At 46.7% G+C, this 12,036-nt stretch overlaps 1 protein-coding gene across 1 annotated transcript in view; it reads left to right on the plus strand.

The window, feature by feature from the left end:
• The window catches only part of ABCC10 (ATP binding cassette subfamily C member 10), a 144,266-nt gene that overhangs the window by 60,268 nt on the left and 71,962 nt on the right, over positions 1-12,036 (plus strand). Inside the window, exon 8 of the mRNA XM_063918766.1 lies at positions 2,737-2,908. Coding sequence (XP_063774836.1) covers positions 2,737-2,908 — 172 coding nt within the window. The remainder of the gene's footprint in view (positions 1-2,736; positions 2,909-12,036) is intronic.

Here is a 12,036-nt window from a genome sequence, read left to right on the forward strand (position 1 = left end):
ACAGATAACAGCATATCACACCTCATCACCTGTACAGATAACAGCATATCACACCTCATCACCTGTACAGATAACAGCATATCACACCTCATCACCTGTACAGATACTGGAATCTCACACCTCATCACCTGTACAGATAACAGCATATCACACCTCATCACCTGTACAGATACTGGAATCTCACACCTCATCACCTGTACAGATAACAGCATATCACACCTCATCACCTGTACAGATAACAGCATATCACACCTCATCACCTGTACAGATAACAGCATATCACACCTCATCACCTGTACAGGTACTGGCTTCTCACACCTCATCACCTGTACAGATAACAGCATATCACACCTCATCACCTGTACAGGTACTGGCTTCTCACACCTCATCACCTGTACAGGTACTGGCTTCTCACACCTCATCACCTGTACAGATAACAGCATATCACACCTCATCACCTGTACAGGTACTGGCTTCTCACACCTCATCACCTGTACAGATAACAGCATATCACACCTCATCACCTGTACAGATAACAGCATATCACACCTCATCACCTGTACAGGTACTGGCTTCTCACACCTCATCACCTGTACAGATAACAGCATATCACACCTCATCACCTGTACAGATAACAGCATATCACACCTCATCACCTGTACAGATAACAGCATATCACACCTCATCACCTGTACAGATAACAGCATATCACACCTCATCACCTGTACAGATAACCGCATATCACACCTCATCACCTGTACAGGTACTGGCTTCTCACACCTCATCACCTGTACAGATAACAGCATATCACACATCATCACCTGTACAGGTACTGGCTTCTCACACCTCATCACCTGTACAGATAACAGCATATCACACCTCATCACCTGTACAGATAACAGCATATCACACCTCATCACCTGTACAGATAACAGCATATCACACCTCATCACCTGTACAGATAACAGCATATCACACCTCATCACCTGTACAGATACTGGAATCTCACACCTCATCACCTGTACAGATAACCGCATATCACACCTCATCACCTGTACAGGTACTGGCTTCTCACACCTCATCACCTGTACAGATAACAGCATATCACACCTCATCACCTGTACAGGTACTGGCTTCTCACACCTCATCACCTGTACAGATAACAGCATATCACACCTCATCACCTGTACAGGTACTGGCTTCTCACACCTCATCACCTGTACAGATAACAGCATATCACACCTCATCACCTGTACAGATAACAGCATATCACACCTCATCACCTGTACAGATAACAGCATATCACACCTCATCACCTGTACAGGTACTGGCTTCTCACACCTCATCACCTGTACAGATAACAGCATATCACACCTCATCACCTGTACAGGTACTGGCTTCTCACACCTCATCACCTGTACAGATAACAGCATATCACACCTCATCACCTGTACAGGTACTGGCTTCTCACACCTCATCACCTGTACAGATAACAGCATATCACACCTCATCACCTGTACAGATAACAGCATATCACACCTCATCACCTGTACAGATAACAGCATATCACACCTCATCACCTGTACAGGTACTGGCTTCTCACACCTCATCACCTGTACAGATAACAGCATATCACACCTCATCACCTGTACAGGTACTGGCATCTCACTCCTTATCACCTGCTCAGATACTGGCACTTCATTACCTGTACAGATATGGACACCTCACACCATATCACACCACATCACCTCTACAGATAACAGCATATCATACCTAATCACCTGTGCAGATACTGATACCTCACAACCTGTACAGATATTGGCACCTCACACCTCATCACTTGCACAGGTACTGGTATCTCACACCTCATCACCTTCTCAGAACCTGTTACTTCATAATCTGTATAGATGTGGACACCTCACACCTGTACAGATAACAACATATCATACCTAATCACCTGTACAGATATTGGCACCTCACACCTCACTTCCTGTACAGATAACAACATATCATACCTAATCACCTGTACAGATATTGGCACCTCACACCTCACTTCCTGTACAGATAACAGCATATCTTGCCTAATCACTTGTACAGATACTGACACCTCATAACCTGTGCAGATATGAACACCTCACACCTCATAGCCTGCACAGGTACTGGCACCTAGTACCTCATCACCTGTACAGTTAACAGTGTCTCACCCCAATCACATGTACAGGTAAGAGCCTCACACTCCTAGTGAACTGTACAGGTAAGTGCCTCTTGCACTTAATCACCTCTACCAATTAATGGCTGCTCACATCTATCAACCTGTCCAGGTAATGGCCTCTCACACATAATAAACTTTACAGGTATGACTCTTCTTACCCAATCACCTTGACAGGTAATGACTTCTCACACCCATATGTTCACCTGTACAGGTAACAGTCTCTCACAGCTGATCACCTGTACAGGTAAGAGCCACGCATACCCAATCACCTTGACAGGAAAATGCCTCTGGCACCCAGTCACTTGTACAGGTAATGGCCTCTCACTCCCAGTTGCCTGTATAGGTAACGGCATCTTACACCTAATTATACATATAGGTTATGGCATCTCTCACCAAATCACCTGGACATACAGTATATTGATCTCTCTCACATAATCAAATGTACAAATAGCTGCTTTACACAACTAATGATTGGTAGTTGGTCCAAGTGTAAAGAGCCGGCTGATAGTTATTTCTTGTCGCAGACTAGGTGGAGACCTCTTTGTGTCCCATCAGGAGTTTGGATTTGGCTTTGTGGCTCAGGAACCATGGATCCAGTTTGCCACCATCAGAGAGAACATCCTGTTCGGGAAGGAATTTAATGAGCGTCTGTACCAGGATGTCCTGGAGGCCTGTGCCCTGACTGATGATCTGAGAGTGAGTATGCCAGTGGGTAATGGCATAGGGGTATAAGTAGGTGGGTTAGAAAGAACTGTAATACATGTTTTTTCCAGACCAGAAGCCAGTAGGAAAGTTTTATAACAATGCAGTTAAAGTAATCTTAAGTGGAGATACATAAGTAGGTACATGCACGTAGTACAGAGAGGTCCCCTTATTGACCAGCAGACACGTATCTATGGGTGATGAGACTATAGTGGAATCTCCACTCTGTTCTCCATGATATCGCTTTGAGACTAAAATCGCGGGTCTCAGCCGGGAGCCTAACACGGGTGCTACCCGGCTGCGACCCGCATCAGCCCCCTTTCCATCTGCAGTCAACAGCCCGGCATATTGCCGGGTTGGTGACGTTGCCGGTGACGCGGTGGGGGCGACACTTGGAGATCACATGATCTCCAAGCGCTGCCTGTACATCAATGTGAACGGGAGCAGGGTCGATACGACCCGGCTTCCGTTTACACTGGGCAGTTTGCCGGGTTGAGCACGTGTTCAACCCTGCAAACTACCCGAGTTGGAATACCGGGTCACTCGACCCAGATTATTCCAACTCGACCCCTTTACACCAACCAGCAACACGGGTTATGCTCGTTCATGTGCACTAACCCATGTTATATGCTGGCGGTGTAAAAGGGGTAGTCTCCTGAGACACTCCTGAAACGCGTTGGTTCTGTGATCTCTGCAGCTGCTGAGAAGTAAACTTAGCTATATGGACCAGTGGTTCCCAAACTGTGTGCCTAGGCACCCTGGGGTGCTTCGGGACACTTGCATGGGTGTCTTGGATTGGTGGTCAAGAACCAATTCAAATATTTATGGTCAATGTAATAGGCAAAACCAGTGCTGGTGTCCTCCAATCATAAATTATGTGGACAAACAGAAGTGAATCCTGTCCCTCACCACATAATTGAACCGAAGGATGACATATAAGCACATTTTACCGAATTAAATTGTTTTTTTCTAAAATTCTCAATAAGAAACATTTGGCCTAGGGATGCCGTGAAAAAAAATTCTGATGCTCTAGGGCGCCGTGACTCAAAAACGTTTGTGAACCACTGATGTGGACTGTTTACATGTATGTATTGTTCTACCTACGACACGTTTCATTAAATGGATATCAATATACTGAGTAAGTAAAAACCAAGGTGGTAATTCAGATTTGATCGCAGCAGCAAATTTGTTAGCAATTGGGCAAAACCATGGCCCTCATTCCGAGTTGTTCGCTCGGTAATTTTCTTCGCATCGCAGCGATTTTCCGCTAATTGCGCATGTGCAATGTTCGCACTGCGACTGCGCCAAGTAAATTTGCTATGAAGATTGGTATTTTACTCACGGCATTACGAGGTTTTTTTCTTCGTTCTGGAGATCGTAGTGTGATTGACAGGAAGTGGGTGTTTCTGGGCGGAAACTGGCCGTTTTATGGGAGTGTGTGAAAAAACGCTACCGTTTCTGGGAAAAACGCGGGAGTGGCTGGAGAAACGGAGGAGTGTCTGGGCGAACGCTGGGTGTGTTTGTGACGTCAAACCAGGAACGACAAGCACTGAACTGATCGCACTGGAAGAGTAAGTCTCAAGCTACTCAGAAACTGCACAGAGAAGTCTTTTCGCAATATTGCGAATCTTTCGTTCACAATTTTGATAAGCTAACATTCACTCCCAGTAGGCGGCGGCTTAGCGTGTGCAATGCTGCTAAAAGCAGCTTGCGAGCGAACAACTCGGAATGAGCGCCCATGTGCACTGCAGGGGGGGCAGATATAACATGTGCAGAGAGAGTTAGATTTGGGTGGGTTATATTGTTTCTGTGCAGAGTAAATACTGGCTGCTTTATTTTTACACTGCAATTTAGATTTCAGTTTGAACACACCCCACCCAAATCTAACTCTCTCTGCACATGTTACATCTGCTCAACTGCTAACAAATTTGCTGCTGTGATCAGATCTGAATTAGGCCCCAAGTATCCTCTCTGACAGCTATGATGTGTGTACTATTATTGTGATGTGATCATTGCTTTCTCTGACAGCTGTGTGTGTGTACTATTATTGTGATGTGATCATTGCTATCTCTGACAGCTATGATGTGTGTACTATTTTCTCTAACGTCCTAAGTGGATGCTGGGGACTCCGTCAGGACCATGGGGAATAGCGGCTCCGCAGGAGACAGGGCACAAAAATAAAGCTTTAGGATCAGGTGGTGTGTACTGGCTCCTCCCCCTATGACCCTCCTCCAAGCCTCAGTTAGGTTTTTGTGCCCGTCCGAGCAGGGTGCAATCTAGGTGGCTCTCCTAAAGAGCTGCTTAGAAAAAGTTTTTTAGGTTTTTTATTTTCAGTGAGTCCTGCTGGCAACAGGCTCACTGCATCGAGGGACTTAGGGGAGAGAATTTCAACTCACCTGCGTGCAGGATGGATTGGATTCTTAGGCTACTGGACACCATTAGCTCCAGAGGGAGTCGGAACACAGGTCTCACCCTGGGGTTCGTCCCGGAGCCGCGCCGCCGACCCCCCTTACAGATGCTGAAGATTGAAGGTCCGGAAACAGGCGGCAGAAGGCTCTTCAGTCTTCATGAAGGTAGCGCACAGCACTGCAGCTGTGCGCCATTGTTGTCACACACTTCACACCAGACGGTCACGGAGGGTGCAGGGCGCTGCTGGGGGCGCCCTGGGCAGCAATATATAATACCTTTTATGGCAAAAGAATACATCACATATAGCCATTGAGGCTATATGTATGTATTTAACCCATGCCAAATGTCTAAAACTCCGGGAGAAAAGCCCGCCGGAATAGGGGGCGGGGCTTATTCTCCTCAGCACACAGCGCCATTTTCCTGCTCAGCTCCGCTGTGAGGAAGGCTCCCAGGACTCTCCCCTGCACTGCACTACAGAAACAGGGTAAAACAGAGAGGGGGGGCATATTTTGGCGATATTTTTATATATTTAAGCGGCTATAAGGAACAACACTTATATAGGGTTGTTCCCATATATATTATAGCACTTGGGTGTGTGCTGGCAAACTCTCCCTCTGTCTCCCCAAAGGGCTAGTGGGGTCCTGTCTTCGATAAGAGCATTCCCTGTGTGTCTGCTGTGTGTCGGTACGTGTGTGTCGACATTTATGAGGACGATGTTGGCGTGGAGGCAGAGCAATTGCCGATAATGGTGATGTCACCCCCCAGGGAGTCGACACCGGAATGGATGGCTTTGTTTATGGAATTACGTGATAATGTCAGCACATTACAAAAATCAGTTGACGACATGAGACGGCCGGCAAACCAGTTAGTACCTGCCCAGGCGTCTCAGACACCGTCAGGGGCTGTAAAGCGCCCTTTACCTCAGTCGGTCGACACAGACCCAGACACAGACACTGAATCTAGTGTCGACGGTGATGAAACAAACGTATTTTCAAGTAGGGCCACACGTTATATGATCACGGCAATGAAGGAGGCTTTGCATATCTCTGATACTACAAGTACCACAAAAAGGGGTATTATGTGGGGGGTGAAAAAACTACCTGTAGTTTTTCCTGAATCAGAGGAATTAAATGATGTATGTGATGAAGCGTGGGTTAACCCAGATAGAAAAATGCTAATTTCAAAAAAGTTATTAGCATTATACCCTTTCCCGCCAGAGGTTAGGGCGCGCTGGGAAACACCCCCTAGGGTGGATAAGGCGCTCACACGCTTATCAAAACAAGTGGCGTTACCGTCTCCTGATACGGCCGCCCTCAAGGATCCAGCAGATAGGAGGCTGGAAACTACCTTAAAAAGTATATACACACATACTGGTGTTATACTGCGACCAGCCATCGCCTCAGCCTGGATGTGCAGTGCTGGGGTCGTCTGGTTGGATTCCCTGACTGAAAATATTGATACCCTGGATAGGGACAGTATTTTATTGACTATAGAGCAATTAAAGGATGCTTTCCTTTATATGCGAGATGCGCAGAGAGATATTTGCACTCTGGCATCGAGAGTAAATGCGATGTCCATATCTGCCAGAAGGAGTTTATGGACGCGACAGTGGTCAGGTGATGCGGATTCCAAACGACATATGGAAGTATTGCCGTATAAAGGGGAGGAATTATTTGGCGTCGGTCTATCGGATCTGGTGGCTACGGCAACTGCCGGAAAATCCACTTTTTTACCTCAGACCCCCTCCCAACAGAAAAAGACACCGTCTTTTCAGCCGCAGTCCTTTCGTTCCTATAAGAACAAGCGGACAAAAGGACAGTCATATCTGCCTCGGGGCAGAGGAAAGGGTAAGAGAGGGCAGCAAGCAGCCCCTGCCCAGGAACAGAAGCCCTCCCAGGGTTCTGCAAAGCCCTCAGCATGACGCTGGGGCCTTACAAGCGGACTCAGGAACGGTGGGGGGTCGACTCAAGAATTTCAGCGCACAGTGGGCTTGCTCACAGGTGGACACCTGGATTCTGCAGGTAGTATCTCAGGGTTACAGGTTGGAATTCGAGAAGTCTCCCCCTCGCCGGTTCCTAAAGTCTGCTTTGCCAACGTCTCCCTCAGACAGGGCGACGGTATTGGAAGCCATTCACAAGCTGTTTGCTCAGCAGGTGATAGTCAAGGTACCCCTCCTACAACAGGGAAAGGGGTATTACTCCACGCTATTTGTGGTACCGAAGCCGGACGGCTCGGTAAGACCTATTCTAAATCTCAAATCTTTGAACCTGTACATACAAAAATTCAAGTTCAAGATGGAGTCACTCAGAGCAGTGATAGCGAATCTGGAAGAAGGGGACTTTATGGTGTCCCTGGACATAAAGGACGCTTACCTGCATGTCCCAATTTGCCCTTCACATCAAGGGTACCTCAGGTTCGTGGTGCAAAACTGTCATTATCAGTTTCAGACGCTGCCGTTTGGATTGTCCACGGCACCTCAGGTCTTTACCAAGGTAATGGCCGAAATGATGATCCTTCTACGAAGAAGAGGCGTATTAATTATCCCTTACTTGGACGATCTCCTGATAAGGGCAAGATCCAGAGAACAGCTGGAAGACGGAGTAGCACTAACCCAACTAGTGCTGCAACAACACGGGTGGATTCTGAATTTTCCAAAATCTCAGTTGACCCCGACGACACGTCTGCTATTCCTGGGAATGATTCTGGACACGGTTCAGAAAAAGGTGTTTCTTCCGGAGGAGAAAGCCAGGGAGTTATCCGAACTTGTCAGGAACCTCCTAAAACCAGGGACAGTGTCTGTGCATCAATGCACAAGAGTCCTGGGAAAGATGGTGGCTTCTTACGAAGCGATTCCATTCGGCAGATTCCACGCACGAACTTTTCAGTGGGATCTGCTGGACAAATGGTCCGGATCGCATCTGCAGATGCATCAGCGGATAACCTTATCGCCACGGACAAGGGTGTCTCTTCTGTGGTGGTTGCAGAGTGCTCATCTGTTAGAGGGCCGCAGATTCGGCATACAGGACTGGGTCCTGGTGACCACGGATGCCAGTCTGAGAGGCTGGGGAGCGGTCACACAAGGAAGAAACTTCCAGGGAGTATGGTCAAGCCTGGAGATGTCTCTTCACATAAATATACTGGAGCTAAGAGCGATTTACAATGCTCTAAGTCTGGCAAAACCCCTGCTTCAGGGTCAGCCGGTGTTGATCCAGTCGGACAACATCACGGCAGTCGCCCACGTAAACAGACAGGGCGGCACAAGAAGCAGGACAGCAATGGCAGAAGCTGCAAGGATTCTTCGCTGGGCGGAAGATCATGTGATAGCACTGTCAGCAGTATTCATTCCGGGAGTGGACAACTGGGAAGCAGACTTCCTCAGCAGACACGATTTACACCCGGGAGAGTGGGGACTTCATCCAGAAGTCTTCCACATGATTGTGAACCGTTGGGAAAAACCAATGGTGGATATGATGGCGTCCCGCCTAAACAAAAAACTGGACAGGTATTGCGCCAGGTCAAGAGATCCTCAGGCAATAGCTGTGGACGCTCTGGTAACACCGTGGGTGTTCCAGTCAGTGTATGTGTTCCCTCCTCTGCCTCTCATACCAAAAGTACTGAGAATTATACGGCAAAAGGGAGTAAGAACGATACTAGTGGCTCCGGATTGGCCAAGAAGAACTTGGTACCCGGAACTTCAAGAGATGCTCACGGAGGATCCGTGGCCTCTACCTCTAAGACGGGACCTGCTTCAGCAGGGACCGTGTCTATTCCAAGACTTACCGCGGCTGCGTTTGACGGCATGGCGGTTGAACGCCGAATTCTAAAGGAAAAAGGCATTCCGGAAGAGGTCATTCCTACACTGGTAAAGGCCAGGAAGGAGGTGACTGCACAACATTATCACCGCATTTGGAGGAAATATGTTGCGTGGTGTGAGGCCAGGAAGGCCCCCACGGAGGAATTTCAACTGGGTCGATTCCTACATTTCCTGCAAACAGGATTGTCTATGGGCCTCAAATTGGGGTCCATTAAGGTTCAAATTTCGGCCCTGTCGATTTTCTTCCAGAAAGAATTGGCTTCAGTTCCTGAAGTCCAGACTTTTGTAAAAGGAGTACTACATATACAGCCCCCGGTTGTGCCCCCAGTGGCACCGTGGGATCTTAATGTAGTCTTGGATTTTCTCAAATCCCATTGGTTTGAGCCGCTCAAATCGGTGGAGCTGAAGTATCTCACATGGAAAGTAACCATGCTACTGGCCCTGGCTTCAGCCAGGAGAGTATCAGAATTGGCGGCTTTATCATATAAGAGCCCATATCTGATTTTCCATACGGACAGGGCAGAACTGCGGACGCGTCCTCATTTTCTGCCTAAGGTGGTGTCAGCGTTTCACCTAAACCAGCCTATTGTGGTGCCTGCGGCTACTAACGAGTTGGAGGATTCCAAGTTGTTGGACGTGGTCCGGGCATTGAAAATATATATTTCAAGAACGGCGGGAGTCAGAAAGTCTGACTCACTGCTTATATTGTATGCACCCAACAAGATGGGTGCTCCTGCTTCTAAGCAGACGATTGCTCGTTGGATTTGTAGCACAATTCAACTTGCACATTCTGTGGCAGGCTTGCCACAACCTAAATCTGTCAAGGCCCATTCCACAAGGAAAGTGGGCTCATCCTGGGCGGCTGCCCGGGGAGTCTCGGCATTACAACTCTGCCGAGCTGCTACTTGGTCAGGGACAAATACGTTTGCAAAATTCTACAAATTTGATACCCTGGCTGAGGAGGACCTTGAGTTCTCTCATTCGGTGCTGCAGAGTCATCCGCACTCTCCCGCCCGTTTGGGAGCTTTGGTATAATCCCCATGGTCCTGACGGAGTCCCCAGCATCCACTTAGGACGTTAGAGAAAATAAGAATTTACTTACCGATAATTCTATTTCTCGTAGTCCGTAGTGGATGCTGGGCGCCCATCCCAAGTGCGGATTGTCTGCAATACTTGTACATAGTTATTGTTACAAAAAAATCGGGTTGTTAGTTGTTGTGAGCCGTCTGTTCAGAGGCTCCTAAGTTTGTCATACTGTTAACTGGGTTCAGATCACAAGTTATACGGTGTGATTGGTGTGGCTGGTATGAGTCTTACCCGGGGTTCAATATCCTTCCTTATTGTGTACGCTCGTCCGGGCACAGTATCCTAACTGAGGCTTGGAGGAGGGTCATAGGGGGAGGAGCCAGTACACACCACCTGATCCTAAAGCTTTATTTTTGTGCCCTGTCTCCTGCGGAGCCGCTATTCCCCATGGTCCTGACGGAGTCCCCAGCATCCACTACGGACTACGAGAAATAGAATTATCGGTAAGTAAATTCTTATTATTGTGATGTGATCATTGCTTTCTCTGACAGCTGTGTGTGTGTACTATTATTGTGATGTGATCATTGCTTTCTCTGACAGCTGTGTGTGTGTGTGTACTATTATTGTGATGTGATCATTGCTTTCTCTGACAGCTGTGTGTGTGTGTACTATTATTGTGATGTGATCATTGCTTTCTCTGACAGCTGTGTGTGTACTATTATTGTGATGTGATCATTGCTTTCTCTGACAGCTATGTGTGTGTACTATTATTGTGATGTAATCATTGCTTTCTCTGACAGCTGTGTGTGTGTACTATTATTGTGATGTGATCATTGCTTTCTCTGACAGCTGTGTGTGTGTACTATTATTGTGATGTGATCATTGCTTTCTCTGACAGCTGTGTGTGTGTACTATTATTGTGATGTGATCATTGCTTTCTCTGACAGCTGTGTGTGTACTATTATTGTGATGTGATCATTGCTTTCTCTGACAGCTGTGTGTGTACTATTATTGTGATGTGATCATTGCTTTCTCTGACAGCTATGATGTGTGTACTGTTATTGTGATGTGATCATTGCTTTCTCTGACAGCTATGTGTGTGTACTATTATTGTGATGTAATCATTGCTTTCTCGGACAGCTGTGTGTGTGTACTATTATTGTGATGTGATCATTGCTTTCTCTGACAGCTGTGTGTGTGTACTATTATTGTGATGTGATCATTGCTTTCTCTGACAGCTGTGTGTGTGTGTGTACTATTATTGTGATGTGATCATTGCTTTCTCTGACAGCTGTGTGTGTACTATTATTGTGATGTGATCATTGCTTTCTCTGACAGCTATGATGTGTGTACTGTTATTGTGATGTGATCATTGCTTTCTCTGACAGCTATGTGTGTGTACTATTATTGTGATGTAATCATTGCTTTCTCGGACAGCTGTGTGTGTGTACTATTATTGTGATGTGATCATTGCTTTCTCTGACAGCTGTGTGTGTGTACTATTATTGTGATGTGATCATTGCTTTCTCTGACAGCTGTGTGTGTGTACTATTATTGTGATGTGATCATTGCTTTCTCTGACAGCTGTGTGTGTGTACTATTATTGTGATGTGATCATTGCTTTCTCTGACAGCTGTGTGTGTACTATTATTGTGATGTGATCATTGCTTTCTCTGACAGCTATGTGTGTGTACTATTATTGTGATGTAATCATTGCTTTCTCGGACAGCTGTGTGTGTGTACTATTATTGTGATGTGATCATTGCTTTCTCTGACAGCTGTGTGTGTGTGTACTATTATTGTGATGTGATCATTGCTTTCTCTGACAGCTATGTGTGTGTACTGTTATTGTGATGTGATCATTGCTTTCTCT

Source organism: Pseudophryne corroboree, chromosome 4, assembly GCF_028390025.1.
Source record: "Pseudophryne corroboree isolate aPseCor3 chromosome 4, aPseCor3.hap2, whole genome shotgun sequence".
Taxonomy (NCBI): Eukaryota; Metazoa; Chordata; class Amphibia; order Anura; family Myobatrachidae; genus Pseudophryne; species Pseudophryne corroboree.